Source organism: Culex pipiens, chromosome 3 (assembly GCF_016801865.2).
Source record: "Culex pipiens pallens isolate TS chromosome 3, TS_CPP_V2, whole genome shotgun sequence".
Classification (NCBI taxonomy): Eukaryota; Metazoa; Arthropoda; class Insecta; order Diptera; family Culicidae; genus Culex; species Culex pipiens.
In genome coordinates, this window is record NC_068939.1 from 127,118,317 (window position 1) to 127,132,543 (window position 14,227).

The 14,227-nt window shown below is 44.4% G+C and overlaps 2 protein-coding genes across 3 annotated transcripts in view; both read left to right on the forward strand.

Annotated features, from left to right (window-relative positions):
* The window catches only part of LOC120414391 (5'-nucleotidase domain-containing protein 1), a 313,824-nt gene that overhangs the window by 137,984 nt on the left and 161,613 nt on the right, over positions 1-14,227 (forward strand). The gene's annotated exons all lie outside the window — the stretch shown is intronic.
* Positions 4,987-8,931, forward strand: LOC120414414 (uncharacterized). Of its 2 annotated transcripts, XR_005605084.2 has the most exons (4): positions 5,005-5,439; positions 5,499-6,195; positions 6,287-7,868; positions 7,924-8,931. XR_005605084.2 is itself a non-coding variant. In XM_039575594.2 (3 exons), the coding sequence occupies exons 2-3, from the start codon at positions 5,828-5,830 to the stop codon at positions 6,402-6,404; spliced, it is 486 nt and encodes a 161-aa protein (XP_039431528.1). In that variant the 5' UTR covers positions 4,987-5,439; positions 5,499-5,827; the 3' UTR covers positions 6,405-8,931. The 2 variants fall into 2 exon arrangements, 1 of the variants encoding a protein (XP_039431528.1); XM_039575594.2 differs by having other exon boundaries at positions 4,987-5,439; positions 6,287-8,931.

Consider the following 14,227-nt stretch of genomic DNA (forward strand, 5'->3'; position numbering starts at 1 on the left):
CGTAACCACAGACAACAGACGTAGCAGCTAGAGCAGTATAATGTGAAAATCGTGTGTAAAAACATGGCGGGTGATACACTAACACCATCTCGTAGTCTATTGCCACTTGCAAGAATAAGCCTGAATGTAAACTGCAGTGCACGACAGTTTCTGATGAATACCCCTGACTGAAAAGTCCGTCGGACGTCCGTCGTTTGTCGTCCGTGCAATAGTACGACGTCGCACGACAATGTCGCGCGACTTTCGTACGAATGTCAGACGTTTTTGCACCAAAATGTCGTATTTGTCGTACGATCGATAATCGAAATTGTTCGACATTGTCGTACGACATTCGACCGACGTCGCACGGTTTTGTTATTTAGGATGTCGTGCCTTTGTCGTGTGCTGTCATTTTGGTATTTTGAGGTTATTTTCAAAATAAAATTCACGTTGTTTATGTTTTTCATTATTTTTATTCATTTGTATTAGTTTGCACTGGCCTGGCACTTTGTTTTTAAAAAATTCACTATCACTGCAGCCATACTTCTCTTAATTTCGCTTAGTGACGGGATTGACCGTTGCACAAGAAGGAAATACAAACCGACTCCTTTTGGTCCGACGATGGCCAACCACTTAAGGATCTGCTTGTCTACCCTTCCAATGTTCGAGTGCTGCCCCGTGGGAAGTTTGTCCACCTCGATCGCCTTCACCCGGTGGATGTTCTCGGCCGAAAGTATCTCCAGGAAGAAGACTGAGTTTTGATAATTGCACTTTTGAGATTCCGCTAGAAGTCCAACACCACCAACGCATTTTCATTGTCCTTTTCCTCTTGCTGGTCCACGTCCAGCAAAAAGCACTCTGGAAACTGTTTGTACAGAGCTGGAACGAATAAAATAATTTAAAAAAAATTGCAGGATTCAAGAATTTAAAAATATTAAGACATGACGTGTTTTATAAATATTTTGCATTTCAAAATTTTGAGAAAGAAAGATTCATGTTTTGAAATTTTAAAGCTGACTTTCATTAGAATTGTTGGGTTTAAAAAAATTAAACATGTTATGTTTGATTTTATTGTGGGTAGCAGTGAGGTTCTGATGTATCCAATGACAAAAATAAATATTTTCAAAATGCCGTTGCAAATATTTTTCAAAGTTAATATCAAAGTTCATAAATAATATTTATAAAAAAAACCCCAAATAGTTGAAATCACAAAATTGTAAAACATAAAAATAGATAATTTTAAAAACTTATTATCTAGTTTATTATTGTATTTTTTAGAATTACAAACCTCAAGATATTAGGAATCAGAAATTTTAAAAATGTTATAATATTAAAATATTAAAACGAAGAATTTTGAAAGTATTAAGACTTTCAGGAATTTTAAAACTTCTAAATTATTTGGAATATTAAAACTTGAAGAATTAAAATACAATTTTCCAGAATATCAGAATGTAAGCACTTGTTTTTAGGATTTTCAAATACTAGATTTTAAGAGTTCTGTAAAGCGGAAAATTTCACAATTTTAGAATCTATGAATGTAGGAATTTAATGCCACAATATATGTTATCTTGAGAATTTTATTAAAACTAGGAACATTAATTTTTTACAAATTCTCAAGATAATAAATAACCTTGAATTTTAAAAGAAGCAAGGAATTGTGTAAATTTAAAAATTTAAGAATGTTGGAATTTTTTAACTTCAAATTTTTATATATTTTTTGAATTAAAAATAAAAATTTATGGAATTTTAGATTGATAGTTTTAGGAATTTTAGAACCTTCGATTTTTTTTTAATTTAGGATTTCAGAAGTTAAGAATTTTGGAATTTTAAGAATTTTTAGTTTTTTTTATTTCAGAACGAAAGAGTTATATATTTATTTATGTTTGGATTTTAAAATTTTAAATACATCATTTACCCTCCAAACTTTAAAAAAAACTTAATCTTTTTAGAATTTTTGAAATTAGGATTTCAGAAGTTAAGTTAAGAATTTTGAAATTTTAAGAATTATTAAATGAAAAAATCTTAAATTCAAAATTGTGCAATTTCAAATTGAATATTTTTCTTCGTCGAATTATTAGTTTTATGTTTATGTTTTGTTTTGCGTCATACAAACGCACTCCCAATACACCTCATCCAAAACACTACTCACCGGTTCCATTAACAAATTCTGGCTGTTTAGAAACGTCGCGGGAGTTTATTATTTCGTCCTCCTCCACCTTTTTATTCAAGCGGAACAGTGATTGACTCCCGAGCTTGAATGTTCCGTCTCCCTCCTTCTGTTTCCGACACATTCAACACTCGGAAACTCCTTCTCCTTTGGGAATGCAACTTCCGCGGAAAGCAAAACACCAATCCGCTTTCTCAATCGCAGACCGATTCCTTCCGATACCGGAACATGGCCCACCGTCTTCGTCCTTCACAGCCACGACAACCGAAATCTGGAAATCCAGAACATAAGACTATGATTTGGCCGTTCGCCACTCCAGCCGAAACTTTCCGGAAAAGTAACACAATTTACCTGTCAATCGGTCAAAATCCTCCAGTAGCCCAACAGCAACGACAGCTGGTTCAATTTGGTTGAAATCAAGTCCAAACAAGATCAGCTGAAGAGAACTGTCAAACTGTTTGCGTCGACGAAAATCGTGACGTCGAAATTAAGGAAAATCGATGGAAAAAACAATGTCGCGCATGTCGAGTGTTTGTCGTGCGTTTGTTGTCCTTTCGACCAATCGATATCGAAACGGTAAAATCAAAACCGTGCGACAACTCGTACGACGTGCGACATTTTTCAAACAGGGACCCTGACCCTGTTTGAAAAATGTCGCACGTCGTACGAGTTGTCGCACGGTTTTGATTTTACCGTTTCGATATCGATTGGTCGAAAGGACGACAAACGGACGACAAACGCTCGATATGCTCGACATTGTTTTTTCGCATCGATTTTTTGACAGATTGACGAATCGCCCGTGTCGACGAAAATACTTTGACAGTTTGAATCAAGCAAAAACATGTTATGACGAACAAAAGTGCAAGATTGTAGTTAAAAATTGCGAATAAATGCAAAACAAAATTGCAGCAAGTAAGTATAATCAGTAGTTAGTTTCGTTGCATTTAAAATTGTTCTTTTTATGTGACAGCCGGATACCAGGTCACCCGTGGAACTGTAGTTCGATGCCGGAAATAGCATCGGCCTAACCGCCGCAGTACTACAAACAGTCGGCACCGATCCTGGCCTAAGGCCAACACCATCAGGCACGACACAATCCGGCTGGGGACAACCGCGGTCTCGTAAATGTAAATACCACTAATCACTTTCATCGCCCGGTCGCGCTTCTAATACGAAAGATGCCGCTAATCCACTTTATTCAATACCGAAGATGCAGTAGGTTCCCTTGCCTCAGCAGTAGCCCCGAATCGTGCCGAGGATCGTGTCAGGGGACACAGGAGGACGTACTTAACAAGATTTACAAAGATTCGGCGATTCAACCTCCTCTACGACGTTCGCAGCATCTACACCCGGCTCCGGAGAACGCATCCCATAGTAACCCAGGTTCCACTAAATGCCGTTGAACTAGACTGTTGTAATTACACGTCACATCATCTTCACCAGGATGCTCCGGAAATGAGCGGATCTCCCGCCGGCATGGGACCGAAGCATTACAAATCACCACCACATCTCCACCATCCGCCTTCACTGAATCATCAGCCGCAACACGGACCGCCCGTCGTGCCCGTTCCCAAGTCCGAGTTCGACGATAACAGGCGTTGTGATGAAGACGGAACCTACGCCTAGACTGCGACGGCCGCCACCGTAGGGATGATTCCTACCAAACAGTCGTGCTAGTCCAACCTCATCGAGTACGGCGCTGACTAGTGGAGTCCGAACAATCCGTCCGGCAAGCGAAAGTACTCGCGCGATCAGCTGATACAGTTCAAGAATGCGGCAACGGCTCACGAAAAACCGGCTGGATCTTCGTAATTGTCCTAACCATGGAGGAGGTGCCCACGGGATGGGCATGGATTAGCATCTACGAGATGCTTTTGCCGACGTTCATCAAGGATTGCATGAGAGATGGGGGCGGAGGAGAAAAAGGCGGTGTGAACATGGGCCAAATGAGACAACAACACATGCCGAAACTACTGTCCGGATCGCAGCCAAACAAACAATCTCAGCAGGGCATGAATCTGGTGGAGATACTAAGCGTGAACGAGAACAAACGAACCGCCCAGATGTTGTCCCTCAGCAATTGCACTCGGCAGGGTTTTCGTCGTCGTTAATTTAGTGTAACATACTAAGAGTAAGTAAAAAATAATAACATAATTAATATTAATAATAATATGCGCTCGTCGTCAAGTAGGAAGTGCCCGTCGCTACTGAGCCTGAAACAAGAAATGAACGCCACACCTGCCTGCGCCATCAACCGAGACAACACCAAGCACCAATCCAGCAACGGCCACCACCGTAACAATGATCCCGACGTGGGCCAGAGGAGTCCAAGCAAAAGTAATGCTGCACCGGTTCGCAAAAAGTCCGTGAATCTGCGCAACAGTTTGGAAAAGAAGCTGCAGCCGATGTTGATCAAAACATTGCATGGGAGGTGGTAGCGGAAGAGGAGAAGGTGGTTGCAACATGGGCCAAATGAGACAACCAAACATGCCGTAACGAGCACCCCGCGGGTCATCAGCGGCCAAGTTCGGTTCGCAGTTAAACTGACAATCCTAGCAGGGCATGAATACTTTGAAAATTCTGGTAAGAATGGCTTAAGCCAATTGTTTGATCAATTTTATTTTTAAGGTGTTTTTTTCTCCTAACAGGTTCAAAGACGATGCAACCGCGCGTCGAACATCTCAACCCCCTGTAGTGGCCAGAACGCAAATCTACTCGCCGAACTGAGATGGGACCGTCGCCTTGGCGCACTCCCGGTCCCAAAACATCTGCAATCGTGGTCAAATACAATACCCCAGATCGAAAGTCCGTAAAGCCACGATGTTTTGTAAGGCAACGATGTTTTTCGATCAATTCGATGAACTGGTATGCTGCGCGTTAGAGTGACAGAGACGGAATGATTTTATTTTTGGCAGACGTTTCGATCGTCATGCTGTCTCTGTCTTACACGGTTGCGAATTTTCGGTGGAACTGTCAAACGAGTTTTTTTTTTCGACTGCAGAACACATTTTGTCGTGTTTTTTCCGTTATTGCTTTTCTGGTAAGTTTTGTTTTAATTAAATTATCATTTTAAAGTTTTTATAAGAATTGACAACATGCATTTTGTTGTTATGCACTTCTTCCGTAGGGCTTAGCGTGGATACGTACGGCAGGGTGGCCTACTCAAAGGTAAAACACACTGCACTTCCGGAACTCATTTTGTCCCCGAACCGAATTAAGCCTTTCCGCTTGACCACCTGGGAGATGGCCTAGGAGTAGCCGGTTGTAGCGGAACCGGTGCTGCAGGAGTGCAGGTATGTACAACAATAATTCATGAACTCCTCCAACCCGGGCTAACCTTCTTCTCTTTTAGGTCAAATAATTGGGTCGTCATCTCCAGAAAGCGTAGAAACGGCAGTAGGTTCCTGAGTAGGGCGACATCTCCCGCTGTGTCCAATCCAGAGAACATCCGCAGATTCACTTGGGGCGACCGGTTCAACAGTGGTTCCGGCGAGGTTCACCGACCTACCGTAACGATAAATAGCTCCGTGGCACCGTCAAGAATGACGGTAACGCCACAAACAAAGCGTTGGCCGCAGACAAGCCGAAAATCGATCTGTAAGACCTGGAACTCACCGTTTTCGTTTCACGGTCGCCAAACCAGTGGTAGCGGATCTGGCCGCAGAAATTAGCTCAGTCGAAATGGAACCGCTTATGGTGCAGAGGAGCACCGCGAGGCCGAACGACTCCGTCAAGATGACACTAAGCGAAGCGGCGGTGGCCAACACGAGCCAGCAGCAGCCACATAAGTCGGTGTCCGGAAGCGCGCAGAAGCTGCCCAAAGCGTTAGCCATCGACAAACTGACCAAGGTCAAGAGGACGGAGAAGGTCTTCAAATCATCACTCGCTGGCCAACAATCTGGAGAACGTGTGCGAACTATGGTCGGAGTCGGTGACTTGAGCTGGTCAAATCGAGACAATTTCAGTAACACGGCGGCTTCTGACGCCAAGCAGGTGTCTTCCGTTTTGAAACGGAACATGACAACACATAAGACAACACAGGTTCTTAGGTAAGTTTGTATTACGTTTATTTTGAGAGAACAAGTTCAAATTCATTTAAACAATTAATCGCAACTGCATTCTTTTCCTCTCTCCTTCCAGAATATTAGCGACTCCGAGCTTAATTGCTTGTTCAGTCATACTCGGACTAGAATCAGCAGCATCGGCACCAGCCGGGATTTCTCCGATGACGGAATGGCGGAGAAAACGACGAGGGTGAAGGTTATGATCGGGAGTCGGCGTGGCGTGGCGGCGGTTTCCAAACAGCAAAATCATTTCAAATCCATTCTGGTAAATTGTAAACTCAAGGATCTTTCATAATATGATTACACTTCTTATTTTTTTGCAACATTTTTGTAAACGGTTCTGGTTCAACAAAATTATTATTGTTATTCTTTTTCAGCTTGTGCCCGCTTGCTCCGTTGACGATACACTGCGCGGAAGTCGTCCAACATCAAGATCCCGACGGCTGCGAAATGTTCCGGTGTGATGCAAACTCGTAAGGGCCGGTCAGTACAACGCCAACAATGACCGACACCTTCGACGCGCAGGAAACGCCACATTATTGGAGCGTGGCTAGTGACGGCGCTGGCGCTAGAGCTCAGTTTTGGGGACAACTATGGTGAACAAGAAGTACATCTAGTTCGAAATGCAAAGATTAAAAAGCTGATCAACCGCTCTGTTAACGTCCAAGCCGGCTCTACTACAAGGAGGAGGAAAATCTCCCCCACCACTGGGGCCAAGACCGCAACCGGCTTCCAGAAGCTGCACGATCGTTCCATGTAGCCGACTCCGGTGGCATCCCATGAAGACAGCAAAACTGCTAGCGCAGTCGAAATTGAAACACTACTGGTACCCGGAAACGAATCCGTCGAGAAGTGGACCCGTGACCTCAAGGAGCAAGCTAAATTCCCGTTGCAGTTCTGTGCGCTGATGCCACCGTTCATGTATTGTGGCAGCGGATACGCAGGTGGAAGTCCGGTTCGCCACCGACCACCGGGACTATCGTGGTATGCGAAACAACAGTGTCGGCGGGGCATGGATCAAAATATTCGCTGACGCAGTCGGGTGGTAAATAACGCGATTCGTATGGAGGAGGCGGCGGTCGTGGACATCGCGAACAAACGTAACCCCCATGGTTGCAGCAGCGAGACCAGCACCGGGATTCCAACAATCACCGGCGGGTCTCTTCGTCGGTGGCGGCACCTTTCATGGAGCCGGAGATGGTCGTTCAGCGGCCCACCATCGATCCTTAGTAAACCGTCACCGTTCTCGCAACAGAATGGCCACGCCGGCATCGGAGATCATCTTGGACTGGACGAGGCCAAGCAACGTCTTGCGTCGCGAGGAAGACCAGCGAAGGAAGATGGAACGCAAGCTGGCCGCGGCCAGGAAGCTGCAGAAGTTGGAGCGATGATGACAGCGATGATATGGTCCCCGGGAGACCATGAGGCGTCACATTGACTCCGAGGAGGACGATCGCTTCAGCAGCCGTGCCCGGAGTCGTCCAGCAAGATGGGCGGCGACGGTGACCGTACAACGTACAATCAAAGCGTTTCGAGCGACGACAACAGCCATTAGACGTATTTCTGGTACTTCAGGGCTGTGGATTCGAAGCAGGAGTCGGATATTTTTGGCCTTGCAACTGCAACTGGCCAGCGAAACCAGTACAACGGGAGCTTAGGTAAAACAACTATTCTTTACATTTCTCAACCCGAACTAATTTTTCCTTCTTCCAGGTCAAATAATTTTGCGCCTCCAGAAAGTGGGTTCTGTGGATCGACCAGGACGTCGGCCCGGAGATGAAAAAATAGGTAAAGCGCTGAATTTTTGACGACCCCGCAGGATGTCAACAGACGGTCAAGAAGCTGAGGAACCATCGGAGGCGTGCCACTTCGTTGACAGGAAAAAGTAGAAGCTGCCTTGTTAAATACTTCCGTTACGCCAAAAGCAGCACCGGCCACCATCCGGCGCAATGCTACGGAGCCGATATGATTGCCCTCTGGCCGAACGTCGTTTCCACTTAGAAGGGCGTCTCCGATCTGGCCCAGCACTTCCTGTTGAATGTCGGCACGGCGATTCGCCAGCTGTAAAACCAAAAACAGCCGGCTAGCTCGTGCTTTCGCCATCCATCGTCAACTGAACGGAGAAACTCGCTGAGAAGGACCTCGGAACCGGTACCGGTCTGTTCGAGATCAAAAAGAAAGATGACCAATAATAACCTAGCTCCAAAACATTTCTCCATTGTGTCTCCAAGGACATTCTCAACAAAACCGAACGTAATCTGTCGGACGATCTGCACGTTAAACGAAACCTTATGATCAAACTGCGTCTCCTGCTGGGCGGTGGTGCCGTTGCAATTGACTTCTCACAGGCAGTGAGAGCAGTTCCAAGGTCCGTACTGTACCGTCGCCCAAGCCCCCGTTCACGAAAATCGAGGATGATCAACGATTTGACGAAAGCCGATCTGTCCGACATCCGCAACCTCGTCGGTTAGGAATGATTCGTTTCGGCTGCAGGAGGTCGTGCGCTTGGAACCACGCTTCCGGACGTTGAAGTGGCCTGATCCTGATCAGCGTGGTAATTTCGTCGCGAGCTTAAAGTGGTTAATTGTCCTCTGAAAGACTCTGCTAAAAATAGCAGCGAACGGCGGTCACTGTCCTGCCGGTGTCCTCGGAACGACACTGCACAAATATCCTCGAAGACATCAAGGTATAAGATCAAGTTCCGATCGTGGGAAAACTTCTTCACTGGGGCAAAACACTGGACGATAGAACATCAATGACTGGCCAAGCGGGCGGCAAAAAGGAAAATCGTGGTCTGTCCCGGCTAGACGAAGGAACCTGCAGACAGCTTATGAGTGGTGAGTTAACATCTGTTAACTAAAAACATAAATTAATTTAATTCTTCTCCACAGCGTATCAACACCGGATAGCACCCGGCTTCCTGGCATCACCCGGAAGGAATCGCCCCTAGCAGTCCAGTAAGCAGCACGGCGGAATCCCCGGCAGCCAAAAGAACTAAAAGTCAAGCCGGCCATCCTTGATCCGGTCTCTAACGGCCATTCCGTAACATCCACGGTTTATGTCCTGTCGGAAATTGCACAATTTGGAACCGGCGGAACCGATGACCAACCTCTGTGCAACCAGGCACGCCGGAACACCAACCACGACTGACGGGAGGAATCAGCCAGCCTGGCAGAGTTTGCAAAGAACCATGGCATGAAGTCACTGCAGTTTATGAGCCACCAAATCCTTCCAGCGTATGTTTTGGACTAACGAATGCCCGCAGAATGCAACTTTTGTTTTTTACTGTGCTGTAAAACTATTTTTCATGAAAATCTATGTAAATTGACGAAAAAACGAGAAAAACTAAATAAAAACATAATCAACAGCAGCAAACTTTCAATCAAAACAAATAAATCAGATGACAGATGCGAGAAAAAGAAGAAGAAGAACACAAAAAACCGGGTTGACGCGCGTCCGATTTTTCACCACGACGTCGTTCTTACATCGGCCCCGCACGTAGGCCTCTCGCGATGTTCGAACAACCTTGACAGGTTGACGTTTCGGGTGCAGAATACCTTGATTCGGGTCTGATGCGTGTCTCAAAATCAGACCCGCATCGGCCCCTGTAGGTCTGATCGTAGCTCTGACGATCAGACCCGATCGGCCCCGTATTTCTCACTGGGACGTAGAAGGAAACCGTGCTGGACGCCAAGAACTGGAAGCGTTCCGAAAGAACCGTCGCCGGCCGCTGTACACTCCCGGCGTCTATGACAAACTGGACAAGGCGACCCTGGCCAAAGAAACGCCAGAACCGATAGAACTCCTTCTTCAATCCGCCGGCCAACTCCTTCAGCACCTTCTTGGCAACCAACCAAACTCCACTGGGAGCGTCAGCGCGTGCAAGAAAAGTAAATTTATTTTCTTCAAAAAGTTCCAACCCATTGTAAAATAATCTAAATAAATTAAAATGATTGATTAATGCCTAAAAACAACTAATTTTAATTGAAACATAACCTAGAAATCCGAAATTACAGCGCACGACAAAGGCACGACATCCTAAATAACAAAACCGTGCGACGTCTGCCGAATGTCGTATGACAATGTCGCACAATTTCGATTATCGATCGCACGACACACACGACATTTTGGTGCAAAAACGTATGACATTCGCGCGAAAGTCGTACGACATTGTCGTGCGACGTCGTACAATTGCACGGACGACAAACGACGGACGTCCGACGGACTTTTCAGTCAGGGGACTGAAAAGTCCGTCGGACGTCCGTCGTTTGTCGTCCGTGCAATTGTACGACGTCGCACGACAATGTCGTACGACTTTCGCGCTAATGTCATACATATTTGCACCAAAATGTCGTGTGTGTCGTGCGATCGATAATCGAAATTGTTTGACATTGTCGTAGGACATTCGACGAACGTCGCACGGTTTTGTTATTTAGGATGTCGTGCCTTTGTCGTGCGCTGTAATTTTGGATTTCTAGGTTATGTTACAATTAAAATTAGTTTTTTTAAGCTTTAATTAATAGTTTTAATTTATTTAGATTATTTTACAATTCAGTGGCACCTTTCGAAGAAAATAAATTCACTTTCTTTGAACTCGCGGTTTGTTTGACGCTCCCAGTGGAGTTTGGTCGGTTGCCAAGAAGGTGCTGAAGGAGTTGGCCGGCGGATTGAAAAAGGTGTTCCGTCGGTTCAGGCGTTTCTTTGGCCAGGGTCGCCTTGTCCAATTGGTCATAGATGCTGGGAGTGTACAGCGGCCGGCGACGGTTCCTTCGGAACGCTTCCAGTTCTTGGCGTCCAGCACGGGTGTGACGGTTTCCTTCTACGTGTTGGATTTCACCACGTTTGCAGATATTTTGGGACCGGGAGTGTGCCAAGGCGACGGTCCCATTTCAGTTCGGCGAGTAGATTCGGGTTCTGCCTACTACAGGGGGTTGAGATGTTCGGCGCACGGTTGCATCATCTTTGAACCTGTCTGGAGAAAAAACACTTAAAAAATAAAATTGATTAAACAAGCCATTCTTACCAGAATCTTCATGGTAAACTTCGGCACCAGATTCAAGTCCTGCTGGGATTGTCTGTTTAACTGCAAACCGAACTGGCCGCTGATGACCCGCTGGGACGGTCGTTACGGCATGTTTGGTTGTCTCATTTCGCCCATGTTGCCACCGCCTCCTCCTCCTCCTCCGCTCCCATCTTTCATGCAATCCTTGATGAACGTCGGCTGCTAGCCCATGTCCAAGCTCATCCCGTGAACACCTCTTCTATGGTTTAGATCAATTACGAAGATCCACCCGGTTTTTCGTGAGCCGCTGCCGCATTTTGAGCTGTATCAGCTGATCGCGCAAGTACTTTCGCTTGCCGGACGGATTGTTCGGATTTCACTAGTCAGCGCCGTACTCGATGAGTTTGGGCTAGCACGACTGTTTGGCAGGAATCATCCCTACGGTGGCGGTCGGTTCCGTCGCCATCACAACGCCTGTTATTGTCGAACTCGGACTCGGGAACGGGCACGACGGGCGGTCCTTGTTGGTGACCGTGTGGCGGCAGATCATTCTGTGGAGGCGGCTGGTGATTTGTAATGCATCCTAGAATGCATCGGTGCCATCCCGGTGGGAGGTCCGCTCAGTTCCGGAGTATCCTGGTGAAGATGATGTGAGGTGTAATTACCATTGTCTAGTTCAACGGCAAGATTTAGTGGAATATGGGTTACATTGGGAGGTGTCCTCCGGATCCGGGTGTAGATGCGGCGAACGTCGAAGAGGAGGTTGAATCGCCGAATCGTTGTAAATTTTGTCCAGTACGTCCTCCTGTGTGCCTTGACGAGATCCTCGTCCGGACACAATTCGGGGCTACGGGGCTACCGCTAAGGCAACGGAACCTGCTGCATCTGCGGAATTGAATAATTAGTGGCAGGATTAGTGGCACTGTTCGTATGAGCAGCGCGACCGGATGATGAAAGTGGTTGGTGGTATTTACATTGACGAGACTTCGGTTGTCCCTAGCCGAATTGTGTCGTGTCTAAAAGTGTTGGCCTTATGCCAGGACTGGTACCAACTGTTTGTAGTAATGCGGCAGTTAGGCCGATACTTTTTCCGGCAACGAACCACAGTTCCACGGGTGACCTGGTATCCGGCTGTAAGACACCTGAATTAACATAAAAAGAACAATTCTAAATAGAACAAAACTAACTACTGATTCTAATTTACTTTTTTTTCTGCGTTGTGCATTCGTTCACAATTTTTAACCTTAATCTTGCACATTTGTTCGTCAAAACATGTTTTTGCTTGATTTAAACTGTCAAAGTATTTTCGTCGACACTGCCAATTCGTCAATCTGTCAAAAAATTGATGCAAAAACAATGTCATGCTTGTCGAGTGTTTGTCGTTCGTTAGTCGTTCTTTCGACCAATCGATATCGAAACGGTTAAAGCAAAACCGCGCGACAACTCGTACGACGTGCGACATTTTTCAAACAGGGTATTCATCAGGTTCACATTTTTACCCATTTTTTGAGTAATATTATTAAAAAATAGGTAATATTCAACTTACCAAATTTTCAACATTCCAAAATTCAACTTTTTTTCTGTGTGGTGTCTTCCGCATAGATGTAGGTATTAATAAGGACTATTTAGAAAAAATAGGTACACGGATCATGAATTTGGGGATTTTTTAACTAATTATTTTGACTAAAAATCAATTTCCCAAAATCAATTTTTTTAATTTTTAATTTTTTTAAATATTTTTCAGGGGACAAAACTTTGCATCTTTTAAGCCATTCAAAAGTATGGACCAAATTTTTGCCGACGAGTTATATTTTTTTAAACAGTGATTTTGGTAAAAAATCTGAAATTTCGTACTTGTTTGACCTCATTTTTATTATTTAAAATCGAATTTGCATTCGAAAATGGCCTTACAAATTTTTTGATGCACTTCACGTTTTCAAAATATAACCATTCAAAGTAAAATTTTGTCCGAAAAATTCACGTTTTTTAAATTTTTTTAAATAGTGTCCATGATTTCCTTTCCTGAAAATATTTTTTTCGAAAAGTTTAGAAAATTAAAATTTTATGTACAAGATTTATTTTTTTTAAATCACCATTTAAAAAAATCATACCTCGTCCGCATTTTTTTGCATTTTTTTTGCAGATTTTCGAATATTTACGTACCATTTTTTTACGAACAGCTGCAAAAATTGTATGGAGATTTATATGGGTGAACTTATGACACAAAATGGCTGCTATTGTGATATGGGTCGTGGTGTAGGGGTAAGCGATCCCAGACGATCCCGGTGACATTTTTCGAGGCGAGATTTGTCTGACCACGCCTTCCGTCGGATGGAGAAGTAAATGTTGTTGGCCCGGTCTAACCTAAAGAGGTTAGGTCGTTAGCTCAGCCCAGGTTTAGGAGTCGTCTCCCTGGGTCCTGCCTCGGTGGAGTCGCTGGTAGGCAGTTGGACTCTCACAATCCAAAGGTCGTCAGTTCGAATCCCAGGGTGGATGGAAGCTTAGGTGTAAAAAGAGGTTTGCAATTGCCTCAACAATCAAGCCTTCGGGCACTTAGTTACGCAATCGAGAACGCCAAGGCAATGCTGTAGAGCGAATAATTTGATTTTTTTGTGATAGGGAAGGCCCCCAAAAAAGTAAAAGTAAAGGATTAAATTTTCAAGTTATCGGAAGTCTTTAAGATATAATCATTAGAAAGATAACCTCGGAATAACAGAAAATGTCGAGTAAACTGTAGAAGTTATTTTTCTGATTGATTTGGTGTCTTCAACAAAGTTGTAGGTTATAATGAAGACTGTTTTAAAATGGGTACAATGAAAAAAATCCCGATTTTTGTATTTCATTTTCTATCACTAACAAAATAGTTTCCAAAATACTTATTTTTAAAATTTAAGGATTTTTTTTAAAGGTCCAGTAAACTAAATTTTCAGTTTTAGCTTTTTGGGTGTTTTTGAAACCGCGTATTAAACACCCAAAAAGCAAAGTCTGAAAATTTGGTTTATTGGACCTTTTCAA

What these genes read in the sequence shown, in the direction of transcription:
- LOC120414414 (XM_039575594.2), top strand. Translation starts at nt 5,828, where the DNA reads ATGGAACCGCTTATGGTGCAGAGGAGCACCGCGAGGCCGAACGACTCC. An exon ending in AAGACAACACAGGTTCTTAG is followed by an intron (nt 6,196 to 6,286) that starts GTAAGTTTGTAT and finishes CTCTCCTTCCAG; the next exon opens with AATATTAGCGACTCCGAGCT.